Source organism: Balaenoptera musculus, chromosome 13 (genome assembly GCF_009873245.2).
Source record: "Balaenoptera musculus isolate JJ_BM4_2016_0621 chromosome 13, mBalMus1.pri.v3, whole genome shotgun sequence".
Classification (NCBI taxonomy): Eukaryota; Metazoa; Chordata; class Mammalia; order Artiodactyla; family Balaenopteridae; genus Balaenoptera; species Balaenoptera musculus.
The window spans coordinates 75,530,253-75,553,761 of NC_045797.1; the positions used below are offsets into that span (position 1 = coordinate 75,530,253).

Here is a 23,509-nt window from a genome sequence, read left to right on the forward strand (position 1 = left end):
TGAATTACAATTATTTTGAATGAAACAGTTTCTTGTCAAAGGACACAATATTGTGACTCTTCCTATAATTTAATCCCATGCTCTTAAAATTAAAAATTTAAGTTCAGGTTAAACAGAAAGGCTTTAATCAAGAATGTTGTGGGAGAGGGAATAAAACAAAATTACATAAATTCAGATAAAATAATGATGAGGGTACATTAATATATGCACTTGAAAAGAAAATATAACCTACAGATGCAAACCCAGAAACAGTAAAAAATCTACAATATAAACTGTAAAGGGAAGAAATGAAAGATGAACACATCAAAGGCAGTAAATATTATATGAAACATATATTGTTATTGCTCAACATTTTTGAAAGCACCTGACACAGAGCAAGTATTATTTTCCAAACTTATTTGAGCACACAATCAGTTATATTAATATATCACAAAGAAATGGTGTTATAGGAGGAATAAATGAGAGCTCATGTGCAAGAACTAGGGAAAGGTATTTAAAGAGAGACAAATTTTCAAGAGTGTGACCATCAGTAGCTTGAACTAATCATGTCTTAAGCTTAACCAGTTGACTGGAATCCCCTGGCTTAGACAATTGATTTCTTTCTTGAGTCCAGTATGGGGAGCCTGTGATCCGGTGCCGACAAACATATCTTAGGGATGTAGTTGGTGCTGAAAAAGATACACATTCATTTGAAAACAAACATATTATCTGAATGGGATCGGGCTTAAGTTTGGGAAGGATTTCTCAGGGAGACCTGATGTGTGCGTTTGGCTAGGCGCAATTGGCCAAGGAAGCAGGAACATCATAGGATATATAAAATGGCCTTGGAAGCACACAGGAATAGTGGGACTGAAAAAAGTATACTGGCTTGCTTAAAGTGGGGGCACCAAAGTAAAAACATTTTAAGAACGAAGGAATATCTGATTTTAGTTTGGGTTTAGATTTAATAGGAAAGGCACTAGGACCATCGTCAATTTTCGAGTATGCTGGGTGAGGCAAGAGACTCGGGTCAAAGGATTTGAATGTTATTTGCCTGAGATGGGGAAAGACTCTAGGTGGGGAAATTAGCTACCGCTGCATAAAGTACACACTAGATTATACAAATCAACAGTCGTAGCCGCAAATATGGTAAAAGGTAAAACCAGAGACAAATTAAAAAAACAGATGAGACTGAATATTTCATAGGAGTTTCTGCGCTATGTCTAAAATTGTGGTGATCTGTAACTCTCCAAGCATTCAGAAAGGACAAGGAGAACTGAAGAAAGAAATAAGGTAGAAAAAGAATACAGTGGACCACAGGCAAGAAAATACCAAACACCTCAAGTACTTAAAAATGGGAGGCTATGCCCCAATGGCAATTATATGCTGTAACAGCCCACAGCTCACACATATTTTTTTTCTCTTTTTAAAAATTAAAAAAAAATTGAAGTGTAGGTAATTTACAATGTTGTGTTAGTTTCAAGTGTACACACTTATTCTTTTTATAAGGACCCTTGGGCTGCAGTAACAGCTTAAACAAGTTGTTAAAAAGTACTAAAACAGAATTAACCAAATCTCCCACCCCCAAATTGCTCCAGGGGGCTCTCCCATCCCCAAAGGCACAAAGGAAGGTTTGCACGCTCTGAAAATGCACGTTTGTACCTTCCTTTGGCCAACGGCGCCAGTCTACCAAATACAGTAAATAACTTTTCCCTTTCACAATACTGGGATTTCGGGGCTTACGGAACACCTTATCTTTAAGACCTCATTTGAATGGGCGCCCTTACTGACTTGGTACTACACCTCAATCGAGTTCCGCCGCGACCGTCCGAGGTGTGGCCGGTCCTCGAAGCCCGCCCAGTCGGAGGGCAGCTGAGGCTACGAGCCAGGGCGCTGGGCAGAAAAGCCCAGAAGCAAAGCGACCAGGTCCTGCCAGCGACAGCGGGGCTATCACCCCCGCGACGTCCGCGCAGGCGTACGACGCCCGGCGAGACGAGGACGACGCCGGAAGTGTCCCTCGGCGCCCCGGATGCGACTCGGAGGCGGCGGTTGCCAGGGCGACCGGAGCTCCCAAGGGCCGCGGGTACTAGCGATTGGCGGCTTAGAAGAAGTTTCCTGTGCCGGGCTTTATCTACTGGCGTCGTCCTCTCGGGGTTCCCAGAATGTTCTTTTACTTGAGCAAGAAAGTGAGTTTCCCGGGGTTCGCCCTCGCTCCTCCTCTGGTCTCTCGACCTGCGGGCGATTCCCGCATCCTGCCGGAAAGGCCATGAGTGGTGATCCCGGCTTCGACATCCCTCCGCCCACCTTCCTGCATGGTCCAGCCGCGAACCTCCGCCTGATGGTCTCCCAGACCCAAATAGTCCTTGGCGGAGACAGCAGCCCTCTCGCATGATTCTTTCCCATTCCTGCCCCTGGTTAGGTCCTTTTGGGGGGCCTGCAGGGCTGATCACTTCGTGCTTCCCTATCTTTCCTCCTTCACCTGTTGCTTATCCAGGTGATTTAAACTCTTTGGATCATCACAGGCCTCTGGGCAGGAGAAAAGTAATAAAAATGTAGCCAAAGTGTATGCAGAAAGGGAATATGAATTGATGATATAGATTTATACTTCCGTTATCCCTACCCCCTTTTATTTATTTTTTAAAAAAAATATTTATTTATTTATTTGGCTGCGCAGGGGCTCAGTTGCAGCACGTGGGATCTTCATTGATGCCTGCGGGATCTTTTGGTTGCGGCATGCGGGATCTTTAGTTGTGGCATGTGGGATCTAGTTCCTTGACCAGCGATTGAACTCAGGCCCCCTGAATTGGGAGCGGGGAGTCTTAACCACTGGATCACCAGGGAAGTCCCCCTTCCCCCTTTTAAAAATCCATCAGGTCACTCCCCATTGGGTTCGTTTGCAGTCACTGCCCTTCTCCTTGTGGGCAGTCCTTTCTCTCTTTCCCAAATGGGCCCAGGGCAGTTCAGGGGACTATGCTCATTTTCATAACGGCTCACATTTCTGCAAGGCTGGCCGTTTTTCTTCTTCAGCCTTCGTTTCCTGTAGACTCATTCCCAACCCCTTGGTGAAAAGCTGTGAGAGGGGGTGTGGTTGCTTTTCAGATTGCCATTCCCAATAATGTGAAGCTGAAATGTATATCTTGGAACAAGGACCAAGGATTCATAGCATGTGGTGGTGAAGATGGATTACTGAAGGTTTTGAAATTAGAGACACAGACAGGTAAATGAATGCAAGCCCAAATGTTTGAACTTGATGGAAAATCATTTGGTCAGAGAGATTTGCTCATGGTATTTGTCAGTATGCAATTCTAATTCTTTGAAAAGGAAAAAGAACAAAAACCCAAACATTTTGGGGTGTTCTTCTAGAGTATTTTTGTAACAAAGTTCAGAAAATATTGAATGTAAACATCAGATGGCTTTTGCTGAAATTATGATGGCAAATGAAAATGAATGAAGAATGAAAACTAAGTCATTATGTTGTTTTATGTGTATTGGTTGTGCTATATTAGTAGGAGTCTAAAATAAATAAAGTAAAATAAAAATGATGTGAATCAGCATTTCAGTAAGGTCACAAAAATCTCACGTTTTGGCAGATTATTTACAGGCCTTTGTTGTCCTTTCCACTTTTCAGATGTGTTAATAATTATGCACCTAGTTCCCAAGAACAGAAAATGGGATTTAAAAAAATATTTTTAGTAATAAGTCTCTTGTGTTTTACAGCTTGATTTCTCTTTTCCTAGTTCTCTGGAATCATAGCAAACAGTTTCACATTTCTTTATTATCTAGTGTTGCTCTAGGTTGGAGAGCTAGATAAAGAGATTGGAGTTGGAACCTCAGCTCTGCCATAAGACTTCTGAATGTCTTTCAGCAAGTTGCTGAGTATATTTGGGTTTTAGTTCAGTCTTTTGTAAAATGAAGGGTTGAACTAAATTACATTTTGGATTCCTTACAGCATTGCTTCTCAAGCTTTATCAGGCATAAGAATCATCTGAAGAGTTTGTTAAAACAGATTTCTGGACCCAAGCCCCAGAGTAGATCTGGAATTCGGTCTGAGAATTTGCATTTCTAATGATGCTGGTGTTGCTGATTCTCAGACCGCACTTGGAGTAACACTGCTTTACAGCTTTGAAGTGGTAGTTATAAATATTTATTGAGCACTTTCTATGTCTGGGGTGTTTAACCTTCACTATCTAATTTGACTTCACAATAATCTTGAGAGGTAGGTATTCCAGATGAGAAAACTAGGTGCTGATCAGTTAATAACTTGTCCAAGGTCACACAGGAAATAAGAGACACAGCTAAGATTTGAAGTAATAGGACTAGAAAAGAATTTTATTTGAGCCAAACTGAGGACTATAGCTGGGGAGGCAGCCTCTCAGACAGCTCTGAGGAACTATTCCGAAGAAGATGGTTTTCAGCATGGTTTTATCTCTAGTCAGAGCAAAGAACATCAAACACGACAGGGGTGCATTCCTTCAAGGAATATATTTGCTTCCTACACAGCAAGTCAGTATGGCTTTGGCACCTGGGAAGGGAGCCTTATCATCGAAGGAGTACTAGCATTGAGGTCCCAGGAAGGGAGGCATTGATCTCTGTCTCCAGAATGGACATTCTTTACTTCTGGACAATGCACACTTTTCTTTAATGGTTAAAGCACATATACAAGATATGTGTGATAGGCTACAAAACAGACTGTTCCAATTAGCATAAAGTTTAAGCTAAATAATATGTAAGCCAGAATGACTTCCCCATACCTCAATATGTGAAAATTTCTTCCATCAAAACTTAGTTTGTTTCACTTTCAAAGCCTCGTTTTTTTTTTGTTTTTTTTTTTAAAGATTTATTGATTGATTGATTGATTACTATGTTGGGTCTTCGTTTCTGTGCTAGGGCTTCCTGTAGTTGCGGCAAGCGGGGGCTACTCTTCATCGCGGTGCTCGGGCCTCTCACTATTGTGGCCTCTTTTTGTTACGGAGCACAGGCTCCAGACGCGCAGGCTCAGTAGCTGTGGCTCACGGGCCTAGTTGCTCCATGGCATGTGGGATCTTCCCAGACCAGGGCGCGAACCCGTGTCCCCTGCATTAGCAGGCAGAGTCTCAACCACTGCGCCACCAGGGAAGCCCCCAAAGCCTCGTTTTTACCCACTATGAGGAGGGCTCATGGCAGTCTAAGCAAAGAAAGAATAATTGTTTTGATGTGCTAGATTAACTATATGAAATAAAAGGCAAACTTGGAAGGTAGATACTTATGTACCAATCAGAGTTTGGCTTCTGATGTTTAGTAATTTAATCTCTCAACACTTTAGTTTTCTTAACTGTGTTAAAAGAAAATTTTTGTCTCTGTTATATTTCTCGAATATATATAAGTATATGTACATATACATATTTTTATTTTCCTTAAAATATGTAGGAAGTTTTAGTTACATTAAGAAATGCATTTATTATGTTTACTATTGAAGGCTTTTCAAGAAAAAAATTACTTCATTTCCTGTTCTGCATTTAAAAAAAAATATATATATATGTTTTTTTAATTGGTATTTTATTTATTTATTTATTTGGTTGCACCAGGTCTTAGTTGCAGCAGGTGGGCTTCTTAGTTGTGGCTCGCAGGCTCCTTAGTTGTGGCTCACCGGGTCCTTAGTTGCAGCACGCGGGCTCCTTAGTTGTGGCATGCGAACTCTTTGTTGCAGCATGCATGTGGGGTCTAGTTCCCTGACCAGGGATCGAACCCTGGCCCCCTTCACTGGGAACACATAGTCTTATCCACCGTGCCACCAGGGAAGTCCCTGTTCTGCATTTTTGATGAAGTGTGGTTAGAGTATTCTTTGAAATTAGTGAGCAAGATGGAAAATAGTTTCTTGAGAGGCTTGAAATATGGAGTAAATTATTTGTTTTGGAACTTAATGAGTGTAAATCATGTTGAAAGAGATAAATATGAGGAATATTGTTGGGTGATTCTTAAAAGGTCAGTCTATTGTATTTAATAGTAATAGTTGTGATGCAACAGATCCCTCCAGTAACAATCACCAGATATTGCATGCCGAGTACATTTGAAGCACTATGTTGCATCCCCTGTGGTGGCATTCCCAGTTTTCACTCCCTTGCCTTAGAAGGAAAGGAACTAGAATCAGCGTTTGCCCCAGCTTCTTCCAGCAGGTTAAGATGGGGAGGCGGTACCCTCCTTCTCTCACGGGCCACCTTCCACAGGCTTTGCTGGAGACCACCTCCTCTCACCTCCTCAGGGACCTCATCACTGTTTTATCCTCTCTCTGTCCTTGGAGTATCAGTCTGCCTTCTCCCTCTTTTTTCTCCCTCACCTATGACTTTCATTTTCCAAATCTCATGGATGGCTTTTTTGGGTTCTTATCAGCATTTGACCTTTCCTTCTGTCTTGAACCATTATTTTTCAAGACAAAAGGAGAATAGAAATGTTTTAAATTATTGTTATATTTATACATATTGCTTTCCCCTCCTTTCCTTTCTGGTAAGTTCTCAGTCTCTTTACTAGATTCTCCTCTAACTGTTCGAATTCCTGAGAAGTTGGTTCTGGACTCTCTTCGTTTTACATTCTCTTTAGACTTGTTCTTTCATTCCCTTGGCTTTAAATGCCATCTATGGGGTGACGATTCCTAAATATATATCTGTAGCCCAGTTCTGATTTTTCAGACTTGGACATCTCCGCAAGAATCTTTCACAGGCATCTCATACTTACTTTGTCTAAAACTGAACTCTTGACATTCTCCCATATGTCTTCTTTCATTTCTCTCCATTTCAATAAATATCTTAAATTTCACCCATTTGCTCAAGCTAGAAGCCCCCTTCATCCCCCTTAACATCACCTTCATCAACAACCCTATGCTTCTATCTCCAAAGAGTATCTGAATCCATCCTTTTCCTTTGTCCCGTGCTACCTCTCTAGTCCCAGCCACTATCAGCTCTCACCTAGACTGTTGTGAGAATCAGCTTCCCTCCCTTCATTGTTTTTTGCCTCTTTCTAGTCTATTCTTCACACTCCAGCTACTGTGATCTTAAAAAAAAAAAAAGAACCAGATCATGTTATTTCCCTGCTAAAAGTCTCTAAAGGGCTGCCAGCCTGGGCCAGAGTTGCTTGTGGTGGGGTTTGAGGGTGATGGCCCTGACTAGAGATGGCATCTCTTGCTCTTCCTGCCACTGCTACAGAGGGTGCAGTCTCCTCATCTTCATTAGAGGAGGTATCACCCTAAAGCAAACATTCAGGTCAGAGAAAAAGTGTTCCAAGACCATACAAGCCAACTGTAGCCACCTGCATAGTCCTTCAGGAACCGCAGGCAGTGGGAGTGCCTCAGCCTTCCGACGTGCCCATGTAGCGAGACTTTGGACGTGTGAAGCTTCTTGCCTTTGTTCTAGAGATGTTCATAATCCACACCAACTCCGTACCTAAAGAATGTGCTGAAAACCCAGGCTCCAGAAATATCAGGTCAGGTGTCCATAGCTGTACCCATGGATGTGCACATGGTCACTGGTAGCCAATCACGCAGAGAAGCAAGGCAGTCAGGTGATCCTGCCAGGGAGTCTGGAGAACCCGTAGCAGCTCCTTCTCAGAATCCCACCCTCTCTTCAAGTGTTACCGAAATGTCTTCCATATATTTTGATCCTGCTTGTCAAACTTACTATGCAGCACATAACAGGAATTTCTCTTGGAATTGGGCTGTTAACAACTTTTTTTTTTTTTTTTTTAATATTCTGGTCCTTTGTTTTTTTTTTCAATAAATAATGAATTCATTTGGATTCTCCACAATGCCAACAAACACAATTTGTTTTCCATTAAATTTTTATTTATTTATTTATTTATGGCTGTGTTGGGTCTTCGTTTCTGTGCAAGGGCTTTCTCTAGCTGTGGCAAGAGGGGGCCACTCTTCATCGTGGTGCGCGGGCCTCTCACTATCGCAGCCTCTTTTGTTGCGGAGCACAGGCTCCAGACGCGCAGGCTCAGTAATTGTTGCTCACGGGCCTAGTTCCTCCGCGGCACGTGGGATCTTCCCAGACCAGGTCTCGAACCCGTGTCCCCTGCATTGGCAGGCAGATTCTCAACCACTGCGCCACCAGGGAAGCCCTGCTAACAACTTTTATGTATGCAAATAAAAGCTAACCAGTTTTATGGATGCAAAATGTAAAAACTGATATTTATGAACATCAGCCAGGTTTTCGTAAGATAAAGGTGCTCAGAGATTTAGTGCGCTTGGTTACTGGTGTTCTGAGCAGGGTCTTCTGTTCCCCTTTGTGGTATCTCTCATTCTCAGTCACTTTATGACAGTTTAATCTTTTTAAATCCTTTGGACTTTTTGAGCTTCTGGGAGATACTTTGGATGGTTGGAATTACTGATTTCATTCCGAAATCCCTCTTCAGGGGTTTCAAATGCCTTCTTTTATTGGTGCCTCCTTTCATCATGCCTTTTAAATCCAAGGGTTATTGGTATGTGCTTTTAGAAGCACATACCATGCCAGTTTGGTTTGTTTCTTGGCCATGGGTAGTTTAATGTAACTCAGTGGAGTCTTGGGATCTTGGTGGCTTTACTCCACCTCATTGAAAACTTTTGACTTTTTTTTTTTTGGACATCAGAACTTTCAGGTAGGTTTTGCAGATATTTTCTGCATGATCAAGTTCTGGAGTTGCTGCCGGCAAAAGACAGTGTTCAGATGTGGATGCTGTTTGTTCACCATGTCAAGTAGAATTTCAAAAACTTATTGTCATCTGTCAGAATATATTTTGTCAAGAGTCCTGTACTTTGTGGTTTAACAAAGAGAAAACATACCTGCTATGCAGAATTGTGAATTCAGACCATATAAACAAATGGAAAGATGGAACTACTTCATCACACTTTCAGATATGTTAGGTCCTGCAAACCCTTGGAATCACATATCACTAATTTTGCTTGGTTACAGTGACTCTGACTATAGGCCTTAGAATGGATTTTCAGTGCTATAAGTTAAGAAGAATGTTTGTATCAAATTTTTTTTTAGAAGAGTAGAATAAGGCTTAAGTGTGTAGTACAATCTTTAAAAGAGTCAATGAGTGAAAGAACCCTCTGTTAAAAAAATAATGTTCAACCTAACATGTATGTCAAGTTGATTCTATCCTAATTGTTTGACGGATGATTGTGATGTTATATATGTGTATTATTGTTAATGTTACCAAGACAGTAACTGGATAATTAGAACTAATGGTTTTAGAGGAACTCAGGTATTTTTTTTTTCCTGAGATTGTTTTCAGAATAAAGAATATTTTTCATAATTTTTTAAGATACATGATATCTGAAAGGAGAATTTTCTTCAGCATCAACTTTTATAATTCCCACTCTCACAAATTGTTAAGATTTTCATAAATTTGTATTTTTAAATGTTATATTTTACATGTAGCAATCAGATTTTCTAAGTGAAGATTAATTTACTGAGATGACATTTTATATTATTGTATTATTGTATTCTTCTCTATAGTATGATTAATAATCAAGGAGAATAAGTCACTTTGAATAAAAAACAGTCTTTAAAGGCTTACATTGTACTTTGGATAAAATCTAAAATTTTTATCACTTCCTGCAAAGACTTTATAATTTTTTCTGTGCCTATCACTTCTGCCTTATCTTATGCCATTCTCCACTAATTCAACCACATAGGCCTTCTTTCAGTTTGCCGAAGCCTCTATACTTCTACCCAGGGGCTTTTGCACTTGCTGTTTCCTAGCCTGTAATACTTTCCCCCCTATCTGGCTTGGTTTTTCCCAGTTTCTCCTTCAGTCTCAGTTTAGATATCATTTCTTCAGAAATCCTTCCCTGGTTCTCCCTTAAATCTAAATTAATCCCCTTCTGTTACTGTCTCCTATTATGCCTTTACTTCCCCAGTTTATAATTTCATATATATGCATATATATTTTTGTGGGTATGTGTGTATATAATATCTGTCCCCTCAGTAGACTACAAGCTCTCTGAGGGCAGAGGGCTTTTGTTCATCATTTATTTTCAGAGTCTTCTACAGTGCATAGAAGAGTGTAGACATTCAATAAATATTTGTTGAATGAATGAATGAATGAATGAATATAAGATTCTGCAAAATCTAGTAAAAACTAGTTTCCAAAGTCTTTGCTTTTTGATCCCTCTTATGCTTTAGAATTCTCAATCCATATGTCATAAATACTTCTATTCGTTATCTTTTGGGAAGGAATAAGTAGCAATAATAATTACTAATATATTCAGTATACTGAATAAACAATGTTCTTTTATACATTTTGCTTTATTTTGCCAGAATAACATCTTTGCAAGGGGGTAGGTGTTATTGTCCATGTTGAGAAAAACAGATCAGGATAAGGCATGCTTAAAAAAAATCTTTCTAATATTATCCAGGAATAGGAACTCCTTTCAAAAAAAGCAAGAAATGTCAAAATCTTATAATCTGTCACTTTCATATATTTTCCGTGGTATTTTTTGTTTTTGTTTTTGTTCTAGATGATGCAAAATTGAGGGGTCTTGCAGCCCCTAGTAACCTTTCTATGAATCAGACTCTTGAAGGTCATAGTGGTGAGTCATGTAAATTTTTAAATCATATTTGAATAGTATTATCTTTAGGTATTTAGAAACCTACTTAATGCAAACCATCTACTTAATGCAAAAATGTCATCATTTTAAATGATGGTAATATTTAAAGTAATCCTTTCTATTTAGCCATAATTAACACAGCCTAGAATCATTCAACAACTTTCACATGATTAAATAACATCTTCAATAGATATGAAAAAAGTAGCTGTAATTTTAAATATTAAAAATACTGTTATCTGTCTATGGATAAGATATAATCCTTTTTTAGAGTCTGTTTTATGGTCCCAGATAAAAGTAGACTAAAGAGACCTGACAACTGAATGTACTAGATGATCCTAGACTGGATCTTGAAATGAGAAAAACAAGTATCTATAAAGGACATTATTTGGACAATTGATAAAACTTAAATGTGGACTGTGGGTTGGAGATAATATTGTATCAGTGTTAAAATTTCTAATTTGTAAAATAGTTTTGAAAGAGAATGTCCTTGTTCTTAGGAAATATACAATAAAGTACTTAAGGATTAAGAAAACTAAAAAAAACACATTTGTTCCTTTAACCCAGAGGTTTAAGAGCTGCTCAAGAGTGTGTTACTACTAGAATGGAAAACAAGGTGTGGGGCAGGGGGAGAGATTAGGGGACATAATAATGACAAACAAATACCACCTCCCTCAAAAAACAAGTACTTAGTATGATGTCCTTTGGGCATAATAATCTTGGGGAGTCAGGCAAATTGGGTAAATCTTACTTACATTTGTTTCGGTCATCAGATATATGGCAGCTCTTGCAGCTGATCATAATTGGTACCTTAGCTGGCATGAAATAGGAATAAACATGAAAATTAGTATTATGCATTATTGTAGAAATCAGTGATAATAGTAACTGCATCCTATGAACATTTATGAGTAATATTAAAGACTGTTAATTACTGTTTGTTGCCCAGGAACAGTATTGATTTTAACATGCTCTTGGTGTTTATTATAAAAATATAAATTTGAAATTAATTGTAGCTTTTTTTAAATTTTCTAAATTGTCTTACAATTTTTTAGGTTCTGTTCAAGTTGTAACATGGAATGAACAATATCAGAAGTTGACTACCAGTGATCAAAATGGTCTTATCATTGTTTGGATGTTATATAAAGGTATCTTAGGAGAGCTTATTTAATCTTTCCCAAATTGGAGTCTGGATTACAGTATTTGAATGGGGAAACAGCATCTTTGAAATAGACCCTTTTTAACTGGCAGTAGGAGTTCACAAGGGTGATATTTCTGGGTTTATGGCTTCCTACTTTTCCCTTTAACCGTATTTCTTTTGAACTGTGACCTTGCATTAAGAAAGTGAATTATGTGACTGTTGGTTATCTACAAACTGAACTTAGGCTCTTGGCAGAATCGTTTCTGCTTGAGATAGCTCTTTTTTTCAGATTTCCAGTAAGATTAGTTTCTCTGTGGTCAGTGGCTGGAGTTAGTTCAGCAGATAAAAACACTTTATGAAGATGTCAAAAGCAATAATTAATTTCCTTTAATGAGTCAGTTAGCTTCCTTTTCCTTCTTGGATATAGATTTTATCTCAGCTCTGACTACTGGCTCACAATTTGTGTCTTTTGCCCACAAGAGAGAACAAGAGAGGGATTAATTTAGGTGCATCACTATTACCAGAAAAATAACTCATAAAACACGTTCTCTTGGGGCCTGTAGCCATCATCTTTAAGTGAAAAGGGTACCTTAGTTTATGTGTGTTGTTTTAAAAACATTCACGGTGTATACCTTTTAAAAATTCTTAATTAAAACATGGTGTAGTACACAAACTCATTTATTTATTTTTAAAGTTTATGTCTATGTATATGTGTGTAGTGAGTAGAATGTGAAAATATAGGAGATTAAACTTTGTCTTTTTCCAAAGTAGGTCCTCTCTGAGCCTCAGTCTTGATGGATAATACCCTGCTCTGACTAGTTATTCCATGTTACATGATTACTTGCTTGGCTTCAGGCCAGAATTCCCTGTACCAGAATGTAGTAAAGCCTTTTAAAAAACAAAAAGAAAACAGAATAGCCCTGTGATTTGCCTCACATTTGGTCACACCTTGAGACAAGTCACATCTCACTCCAACCCCATGTACAAGAACATTTTTGTCACTCAGCATTAGTGATGTGATATCACTAATGTGATATGAACTGTTTAAAAATTTTTTCAAGCAGTCTTAGAGCTTTAACATTAATATGCTTATATTTAATATGCCTATAATTAATCATTGGAGAGTTTGTGCATACTTACGAAGTAATTGTGGTTATTTTGTTCTTTCCTTGGTTATTATCTGAGGTGTACTCAAGTGGGAAAAGTCAGACTTTGAGAAAAATCAGTTGTTTCAGCCTTCAGAAGCAAATGAAGTTTTGTTTTTTAATTGACAGAAAAAAAGGAAGAAAGAAAGAAAGGGAGAAAGAGAGAGAGAGAGAAAAAAGATGGGCATTTATTGTGTTTTCTGTGATAATCTTTGAAGCAATTATTAGTCAAGGCCTAAGTTATTTTTTCATCTTGTTCTGTTGGATTTGAAGATTTCATAGTTTAATGTCTCAGGTTGTAGAAAGCTTTGCAGTTATTTATCCCACAGTGTATTTTATGGAATGTTTCAACTCTGAAGTACTATTTATTAGATGTGAAAGTTTTGAGTTGTCATTTGTTTTTCTTTGTGAAAACAGGCTCTTGGTATGAGGAGATGATCAACAATAGAAATAAATCAGTGGTTCGAAGCATGAGCTGGAATGCTGATGGACAGAAGATCTGCATTGTATACGAGGATGGGGCTGTGATAGTTGGTTCAGTGGATGGTAATGCATTTTTGCACCCAGAGCTAAGATCAAGATTTAGCTGACATTTTTAATCTTTAGAGATTTAAATTAATTATCATATGTTAGCATTCTGACAGAAAAATAAACATTAAAAGAGAAAATAGTTACTGTACAATTTGATGACATTTAAGAGTTACTTATTTTTAAGTATATTCAAGTAAAAAATCTATTTAAATTTTTTTTTCTACAGTAGGACTGGAAAAAAATGAATTAATTTCTCAGAATTATTTTAAATATGTCTACCTAATTATATGATTTATCTTTACACTTGTTAGACTGTATTGTAAATATTTAGATTTTAGTTTCAAAAAGTATATAGAGATCTATCACTTTTTAAAAATTGAGATAAAATTGACATATAACATTAGTTTCAGGTGTACAACATAATGATTCAGTATTTTTATATATTGTGAAATGATCTAGTCTTTTTTTAATAGAACTGATCATATCATTGTTTGCTGTGTTTTTAATTATATCTTTAAAATTCTAGTTCGTAGATAACACTGGGCCTTCTGAGAGTCTGTACCTTTGTTTTAGTGTGAAGTTCTCTCTATTAAAGAATTTATTAAAAAATTTTTTTTGGTATAAAAAAATTCTGTTTCTGAGAGTCTGCAAAGTGACAGCTGTAGTTCTAGGCACTAGATACAACAAAAAAATATTCCAGATCTAGAGCAGGAGAGATGGATAAGTAACCAAGCAATTACAATGCGTTGTGATGGGTACTAAGACAGGGAAAAGACAGCAACATGTAGAAGAATTATGTAACCCAGACTTAGAGGGACCAGGGAAGGCATCCTAAAGGAAATGATATCTGTGCTGAGGCATTAGCCACAAAGAAGGTTGGTGTGTAGAATGTCCTAGGCCTAAGAGATAGCATTTGAGGAGGTCCAGAGGAGTTGAACTCAGCCATGTTTTGGGATATTGAAACAATTTTGAGAATCAGTATAGTATAATACTAAAGGAAGAAGAGCTGTATGTGATGAAATTAGAAAGATTAGCAGAGGCCAGATCATGCAGATTATAAGGTATACAAGGAGTTTGGACTTAGCTCGAAGAGCACTGGGAAGCCAATGAAAGGTTTTTTTTTGTTTTGTTTTGTTTTTTGTCCAATGAAAGGTTTTAAGAATGGCAGCAATGTGGTCAGATTTGTTCTTTAGGAACATCTCTATATTTGCAATATGAAGAAAGGAGAAAGGGAAGAAAGATGGGGGCAGGTGTACCAGTTAGGAAATTACTGTGGTAATTCAGGTGATAGACGATGGTGGATGGTAGCCTGAACCAGGGTGATGACAAAGAGGATGGAAGTAAGTAGACATATTCTAGAGATACTTAGATAGTAGAACAGATAGGACCTTGTTATTGATTGGGTTGGGGATGAGAGGATGGAAGTGTCTAGAGTGATATCCACGTTCTTAGCTTTGCCACCGGATGGATGGTGGTACCTTTCATTGAAATAAGGGATGTGGGAAAAGACTGGTTTTGAGGGGAGATTTCAGTTTTCAACATGTTGATTTTGTCATCCCGTAGGACATCCAAATAAACATGTCTAGACCACAGTTAGATATATACGCCTGCAGCTTAGAAATATCTGGGTTGAAGGCATAATTTTGGGAATCACCAGCATAGGGATGGTAATTTAAACCATTGGAATAGATGAAAAACCCAGGGGCCATCTGTAGAGTGAGAACCAGCACATTTAATGGATGGATAGGAGAAGAGAATTCCATAAAGGATACTGAAAAGTAGACGTCTTGGAGACGTCATAGAAACCAAGAAGGAAGGACGAGGTGGTCAAAATAAAAAAAAGGACAGGGAGGGGGGTGGGAGGGAGGCTCCAGAGAGAGGGGATATATGTACACATATAGCTGATTTACTTTGTTCTACAGCAGAAACTAGCACAACATTGTAAAGCAATTAGACTCCGATAAAAAAAGTAAAAACATGAAATAAAATAATTTAAGTACTTAAAAAAAAAGGAAAGAAAAAGAAAAAAGCATCCATTGGATTTATCAAGAGGCCATTAGTGACCTCCACGAAGGCAGTTTCACCTTCCCCACAGTGGAGTTATGGGTCAGAAGCCAGACTCTGTTGGGTTGAGGGTTGAGTGGGAGGTAAGCAAGTAAAGATTACAGTGTGGATAACTCTTTCAAGAAGTTTGGCTGGGAAAGGAATGGTAGAAATAGGGCAGTAGTTAGAAGGGAACTTAAGGTTGAAGGAAGTGTTTTTTGTTTGTTTGTTTTTATCTGAGGTGGTAGTTTTGAAGAGGAATAGATCTGAGTATGTTTAAATGCTTATAAGAAAGGGCCTGGAGAGAAGAGTTTAAAGAGAAAGAGAAGGGGAATTCCCTGGCGGTCCAGTGGTTAGGACCGGGCACTTTCACTGCCAGGCCCGGATTCGATCCCTGGTCGGGGAAGTAAGATCCCATAAGCTGCGCTGCGAGGCCAAAAAAAACCAAAAAAATACAGAGAGAGAGAGAAAATATGAATAATCAGTAGAGGGAGATCTTTGCAAAGCTCAGAAGGGATTAGATCAGAGAATAGGTAGAGGGATTAGCTTTAGATTGGTGTCTGGTTGGGGACATTCCTCTTCCTTTGTATTAGGGGGCAAAGCAGAAAGGATAAGTGTGGATTCAGTTATGTTCTGAATGTTTGAAAGTGGGAATGGGGGATTTCTTTTTTGAAAGCTTTTATTTTCTTTCCAAAGTAAAAGATGAATTCATCTGCTATTTGGGAGTGAGGTCCTGAGTGAGAATTTAGAAGAGAAGGGAGAAAGTTGGAAACAGCTGCTATTTCAAATGCTTAGTGTGTGTTTGGCACATAGTAGGTGCTTAGTAAATATTTAATGACTGAATAAATTGAACAAATGCATGAATACTGTGAAGAATGTGAGAGCTCTTTAGGGAAACAAAGATTTCTAGAACAGTTGTTAGGGAATCATGACCTTGAACTTTTAAGGAAATAATTATGTTTTATGTTTGTTTTAGGGAATCGCATTTGGGGAAAAGACCTGAAGGGTATACAGTTATGTCATGTAGCATGGTCCGCAGATAGTAAAATCTTACTTTTTGGAATGGCAAATGGAGAAATACACATTTATGATAATCAAGGGAATTTTATAGTAAGTACATATATTCCTTACTTTTATTTACACAACTTTGTATGATTATTTTATATATCATTCATATATGTATACACATTCATTTATTATGATAGCTTGTGTAATCAAGAAAGTCTTCAATTCAGGTTTTTTTTTCCACTTGTCTAAAAATTCATTTTATTAAAAAAAACCTTCTGGGTTGCTTCAAGGTAAATTAATGCTCTTAGTTCTGATTTCCTGGTAGCTGGGAAGGACAGGCTTTTCAATACAAGGCTTCAGTGTATTGAAGCTGAGGGATGATGGGTAGGATGATGTGCAGTTTGATCTTTGTGTCTTCTAATACCTGAAGCCAAAGGTGACATGAGATACCAAAGATATTTTTGTAGCAAGGTACTAGATTATAAAAAGGATGGAAGATTTAAACAGTAAGGGACAAAAATCAGGCCCTGGAAAGAAGGCAAAATAGAATAAGCTTAGGTAGCAGAATCTCAAGAAAAACTCTAGCTTTGTGAGGTCTAGCTATGATAGATCTCTGATCTTACTTATGGGGAGGTTTTATTTTTAGTGAGGGTTAAGACGTCACATGAACCCACTCGGTGGTGGAAGTGATAGTAACCAACTTTTATATGACACTTTGCTATTTTCAGAGTAATTTTGTATACCTTTGATCATTTGAGTCTCATAAAAACTCTATGAGCTTTTTTGAAATCCTCATTTTACAAATGGGGAAAACTGAAACTCAGGTGAAGTGATTTGTCCATGGTTGGTAAAGCAGTACGTGATGGAGCTCGTATTCAAAACCAGATTTTTAAATCCTATTTTCAGTGTCTTTCCATAATACTGTATTCATACTAATCCCTGTTTTAGAATATAAAATACTAACTAACTGATTTTATTTAGATGAAAATGAAACTGAATTGTTTGGTGAATGTCACTGGAGCAATCAGTATTGCTGGAATTCACTGGTACCACGGCACAGAAGGCTATGTGGAGCTACATTGCCCCTGCCTTGCGATTTGTTTTGACAATGGCAGATGCCAAATAATGAGACATGAGAATGACCAAAGTATGTAATTTTTCTTTTTTTAATGTGGAGAATTAAAAAAATATTTTAAAATTATTCTTAAGGTTATACAGTTCTCTAGGCTAAATATTTTACCACAATTCCTTTTTTTTTGTTGACTAGATCCTGTTTTAATTGATAGTGGCATGTACGTAGTAAGTATCCAGTGGAACCACACTGGCAGCGTGTTAGCTGTGGCAGGCTCCCAGAAGGCCATCACTCAGGACAAAGATGTAAACACTGTGCAGTTTTATACTCCATTTGGTGAGGTAAACGTATTAAAGGTTTTGTCTTTCTTTCTTTCCATTTAAATATGCAGTGAATAAAGTAGGGGAAAGAAGAATGGAGGAAGGGGTATAAACTTGTCACATTTTTTAAAACGGACATTTTAAGTAAAAATGATGAACTATCAGGTGTATGTCTTTGAATAATATCCTTATATTATAAGCCTTCATTTTATTGTGGAATTTATTTTATAATCCTTACATTTAGAAGACCAGATGTTTCATATAAGAAATCATTAGGGAGTAGTTACTGAGAGTATTTTCTCTGTGATCTGAATATGCATCTCTCTACAGCTGTTTTTTGAGTTGTTTTTAGTGTAATTTAGCTGTTTCAGATTAATTTTGTGGGGTTTTAATATGAAAAATTAAATGTGCTGTCTATCCTTTTCCCAAACTTCTAATTGTTTCAAGTTGTTGTGGAATAATAGATTATTTTAAGAAAATCTCTTTATAATTAATCTTAGGTGATGCTACATTAAAATATAAACATTTTTTCATAAATACATATGGTATCCTCAATAGTATTATTAATAAATTTAATTTTTGAAGAGAATTTTCTTGAAGCAGCAGTAGAAAATATAAAATAGGAGAATTAATATGTTGTGCATTTTAAAGAATTTAGAAAATGAGAACTTATTAGTAACTAAGCTTAATAAATTTTTACCTATTTTATTTTCTAACTTTAGACTATATTCAGTCTCTTGGATATCCTGTTGGTTTTTATAAATTCACCTTAGACTTCAATAATATTTATTTTTGGCTACACAAAAACCTATACCAGTTGTTTCACTATGTTAATATTTTTTAATATATTTTAATAAATTCTGTAAGGGTAAGTAATGGTGTCAGCTGATGCTGAAAGTTACCCAGCAGAATGTGCTCTGGAGAGTATTTAGTCTCTGTACTTTGTCAACTAATAATATTTCTGGTAGATGTAAAAGCTAAGAAAAAACAAAAGTATAGTTCTCAAGGTTCCTAAATAATTAAACATCTGAATTCTGGTTATCTCAATGTTTATAGCTTTCTTTTAAATTCATGTTCTTTATTTGTTATTTTTGTTTGTTGCCATTGGTTTATTTATCATTATATTATCTTATCAGCTTATTTTTGTTAGTTCAGTCTTCTCCAAGTATAAAAACATGCATTCAAAGGCCTATTTGCTTTATCTTGCAAATCAACTGTTATGTGTTAAATTGAAAACTGTAAGTGGTTTTTGGTATAGTTGTAATTAAAGGTATCTAGCATAGGTCCTCGGGGTATTTAGTCATAGTACTTTTTGAATGAGTGAATATATGGGGTATTTATTTTTGGATCTATGTTATTAGAAAGAACTTGGGAGGAAATTAACTAAAGATTTAAACTTAAGGAAAACCTCAGGGAAGAATTTACTTTTGGTTCTGAGGGCTGGGGTCTTCTAGTTTTCTCGGTGTGGTCTTAGCCATGGGAGGAGATGACAGAGCATGGGGTTTGTAGTCTGGTTGACCTGGCTTTGGCTTTGAATTCCGTTTCTACAGTGTGGTTTCACTTAGAGAAGTTATTTAACCTCTGAGACTCGGTTAACTTATTTCCTGAAATAAAGGTAACACCTCATGGCACTGTTGTAAAAATAAAAGGAGGTAACTCTGGGGACATGCCTACAGTGTTCTTTCCCTGCTGCTGCCACCGCCTGGTGTGTTTTGCAGAGTTAGAAGATGGCCTTATTCTCCTCCTAGTATGGGTTGTCAGTACCAAGAGTGATGTTGTGAGACCCTGCTTTTTCCTTCTGGTTTCGTACAGGCAGCAGGACAGAGAGAGTGGACCCTCCTAGGTTACAACTTTTTTTTTCCCCATTGTTTTCCCTGGCAAAATGGAGTTTAATATATTAAATTTGATTATAGAGCATATCTGCTTAAGAATGAGGGATACCAGTATAATTTATTAAAATTCTTGGGATTATACTCTTTTGTCAAATAAACATAGATTAAAAATGTTTTCTTTCTTTGTCCACATTAAAAAAGTGTTTGTATTCATTTATTCATTTGCTAATTTAGCCATTAAATTTACTGTTAGTATATGAAGAAATTCATTTGAATGCATGATACATTTATTTACTTGATATTTTTTTGAGTACTTGTTTACCAAGGAATCTATTAAGGGATAGGGAAATAAATGTGAATATGATAAAGTTAGCGCTCTCAAGTAGCTCATTGTCTAAATTCTCTGGAACCGTAGAGGAAGGGAAGAAGGCAGGAAGTAATATTTAAGTTGTTTCTTGACGGATGAATAGGAGTACTCCTGGAGGACAAGGAATAGTAGGATGAGGGAGTCTTGGGGAAAAGGAAAAGGAGGATTTCAGGCAGAAGAGATATTATATGGGCCAAAGGAATGGAGGCACAGTAGTTCCTTCATGAGGAGAACACAGTAATTACAGCTAACTCGTTAAGGTATTGAGCCACAGAGTTTTGGGCAAGTGGGGAAAGGCAGTGTATACTATTCTAGAGAATGCACTGGTGGGGAGCTATTGATTTTTAAAAATTATTAAACATTTTTTAAAAGCAGAGTAGGACATGATTAGATATGTGTTCTAGAATGATACTCATGGCAGTAGAGTGGAGATTGAATTGGAAGGGCAGGAATGAGAAAAGAGACAAAAGGTAAAAATTGCAGTTAGGAGGCTGTTACCATAGTTCAGTCAAGAAAGAAGGCAGTTGTAATGGAGGATAGAAAGGAGTGAAAGCAAAACGCTTGGCATCTGGTTGGCTGTTGGTGGTGGGATGGGGCATGAACGAGAGGCAAGACTTAAGGATTGAGTTTATTACTCCAATATTTCATTGATTCTAAGAAGCACAATTCTTTACAACCCTAAATTGGGATGCATCTTAAAATCAAAGTTGTCCTATTTTTAGCTAGCAGTGTGTTTTTCTTTCCTAAGTTGTACATAAAAATAAAGATGTGTATTTAAATCTCTGGCATCTTAGATTTGATGAAATTTGATACTGAATTCTTTGGCTATAGTTTGTAAATTTCTCCTCTCATATGTTTGCTTTACATTATACAAATTGAAGGGAAATGATTTGAAGTTTGTAGCAACCTTTCATAAAATAATTTTTGTACCACTTTTGATCTCTGTGAAGTGATTGTTGGTATTTTATTTAACTGTGTTACTTTAGGTTAAATATAATTACTTTTTTCAGCATCTGGGTACTTTGAAGATTCCTGGAAAGCAGATGTCTGCACTATCTTGGGAAGGAGGTGGACTGAAAATTGCACTAGCTGTTGATTCTTTTATATATTTTGCAAATATTCGACCCGATTATAAGGTGAGTATTAAGAGCAGTTGTAAAAAAAAAAGATGTTTTTTATGATATAATTTTGTTATAGCTGAAAGTATAATGTGTGTTTCCTGCATATATTCATAGCCACATTGTTTTAGAAACCAGTTGAAAGGAGGCTTTTTCAGTGTGAAGACCTTAGAACTGGTAAATGTTCCTGGAATACTATATTTAATTAGTAAAATTACTCCAACAGTGTCAGGGTCTCAGCAGGAAACAGATGGCACAAAGGAGTAATTGAAGAGAGATTGATGAAGGGTTTATTACAGAGGGATGAGCAGAGTTAAGGGGGCCAGAAAGGGATGACAAAGCAAGCACCCAGAGACTAGCAACAGTGGGCAAGAGAAGGAAGTATTGTTCCTGGAACCCACCAGCGCTGTGGCTACGCAAGAGGGGCTACCCCATAGGGACACAGCCACTGCTAGCTGGCCGGGCAGAGACAGCCTTGGGGAGTAAATAATTCAGCCCATCTCACCACCTGCTGGTGCCTTCTATTGGCCAACCCCAACTGGAAAGCAGAAGGCAAGGTAGTCCTGGTAATGGATTTCATAGAAGTCAGCCTCCAGGGCACGGAGCAGGGCAGAGAAGGGCGGAGAATGGATCAGAAGGGGAAAATGGGACTAAGCAGCATAATGACTAATCAATATTTTACCTTAAATTTAACATTTGACCCATAACAAGCTGTGAAGTATGAGACTGAGCTGGTAAACTACTAAGGATAGTTGTTGTGAGAAGATTTATATATCTAATTTTTAAAGGTCAAGCACCTTGGAGAGATGACTGATTCTAGGGCTAGGGCAGGGAAAATGCAAGATAAGCCTGGAGCATCTTATAGTGCCAGAAAGTAAGGAAGTGCTCAAAAAACAAAAGGATGGGGTACGCCGAAGGGACAAGGGAGCCAGCCTGAAAGAGCTCTCAGTGGCCAAGGCTGGAACAATTGGAGCAACAAAATAAATGACGTAATGTTGGATTGTAACCCAAATTATACAATAAATGTCCATGAGTACAAACTGATATCAATAAATTATTTAAATAAACAAATGGGGGAGAAGAAACAAATCTTCCTTACAGAAGTATTCTAATTTACTAGACACCACCCTGCCAGGAGGTGGAGCAAAGTCTCCTACCTCGTTCCCCCAACTTGAGTGTGGGCTGCATTTACTGACTTATTTCCAAAGAGCGGAGTATGGAAAAAAAGGGGAAAAAAAGAAAGTGACTTTACAGTGGAGAAACCTGGAGAACACCTTGTCCAGGTGATCGAGGTTAGTATCATCAGTGACGTCACATGGCTGTCACTACGCCCCGATGTGATGTGATGAGAAGAGGTCTTCACTTGTGGGGTGATCGTCCTAAAAACTGGTAACCCCAGTCTAAGCCTGAGAAAAACATCAGACTAACATGAATTGAGGCACATTCTACATACTACCTGACCAGGACTCCTCAACACTGTCAAGGTCATCAAAAACCTGGAAAGACTGAGAAACCATCATAGCCCAGAGGAGCCTAAGGAGACAGGACGACTAAATATAATAATGTGTTCCAAAGGGGATTCTGGATTAGAAAAAGGATATTAGGGAAAAACAAATGAAGTCCGAATTGAGTTTGGAGTTCTGTTAATAGTAACGTATCAATGTTGGTTTCTTAGTTGTGACAAATGTACTGTGGTAATAATGTAAGATGTTAACAACAGGGGAGAATGAGTAAAGGGTATAGGGAACACTGTATTAGTTTTGCAACTTTTGTATAAATCTAAAATTATTTTAGAGTTAAAAAGTTTATTTTAGAAAGTAATCACAGTATTACTTTGAATAGTAAACACTGGAGACTTCCCTGGGGGTCCAGTGGTTGGGACTCTGTGCTTCCACTGTGGCAGGGCGTGGGTTCGATCCCTGGTCGGGGAACTGGGATCTCACATGCCCCACAGCACGGCCTCCCCCCGCAAAAAAGAAGAGTAAACACAGTGTTAATAATGTAGACACTGAATATTGATTTATTCAAAATTACGTATAAATTTGTTGGGAGAGGGAAAGCTCTAAGTTCTGTAATCAATCCACATGTGATATGGAAATCAATGCCAAAACAGTTACAGCTAAAATAGTTGTAAATGGCTACCCCAAGGAGGAAATTAGGCAGGGGGGTCCTGCATTTTGTTTTTGTGTTAAATAAGCCCTGTAGAATTATTTGACTATAAACTATGTGCATATGTTACTCTGATAAAAACAAATATAAAAATACATGTATGGGAGAAAAAAGGCAAAGCCGCTATTTCTGAATTTTGGCTTCAGGACTCAGAATTGAACTTTGGCAGGGATCTCTCTTGCTGTTGTCCTCCACGCTGAAGCTTAAATCTTACAAATTAAAATAA

The 23,509-nt window shown here is 37.6% G+C and overlaps 1 protein-coding gene, 1 long non-coding RNA gene and 1 pseudogene across 4 annotated transcripts in view; 2 read left to right on the forward strand and 1 right to left on the reverse strand.

Moving 5' to 3' along the window:
* Positions 1-317: 317 nt before the first annotated feature.
* LOC118906254 lies at positions 318-1,943 on the reverse strand. Its single transcript, XR_005022463.1, has 2 exons — positions 1,783-1,943; positions 318-668 (listed from the first exon to the last, which is right to left on the reverse strand). It is a non-coding gene; the product is annotated as an uncharacterized LOC118906254 (long non-coding RNA).
* A 93-nt stretch (positions 1,944-2,036) lies between these two features.
* WDR35 (WD repeat domain 35) overlaps positions 2,037-23,509 on the forward strand; it is a 62,657-nt gene continuing 41,184 nt past the window's right edge. For all 3 annotated transcript variants that reach the window (XM_036873776.1, XM_036873777.1, XM_036873779.1), the window contains exons 1-9: positions 2,037-2,165; positions 3,079-3,196; positions 10,454-10,525; positions 11,593-11,685; positions 13,241-13,369; positions 16,374-16,507; positions 17,387-17,552; positions 17,673-17,818; positions 21,007-21,132. In XM_036873776.1, the coding sequence (XP_036729671.1) occupies positions 2,142-2,165; positions 3,079-3,196; positions 10,454-10,525; positions 11,593-11,685; positions 13,241-13,369; positions 16,374-16,507; positions 17,387-17,552; positions 17,673-17,818; positions 21,007-21,132 (1,008 nt within the window). In that variant the 5' untranslated portion in view covers positions 2,037-2,141. The remainder of the gene's footprint in view (positions 2,166-3,078; positions 3,197-10,453; positions 10,526-11,592; positions 11,686-13,240; positions 13,370-16,373; positions 16,508-17,386; positions 17,553-17,672; positions 17,819-21,006; positions 21,133-23,509) is intronic.
* LOC118906284 lies at positions 7,105-8,848 on the forward strand (annotated as a pseudogene).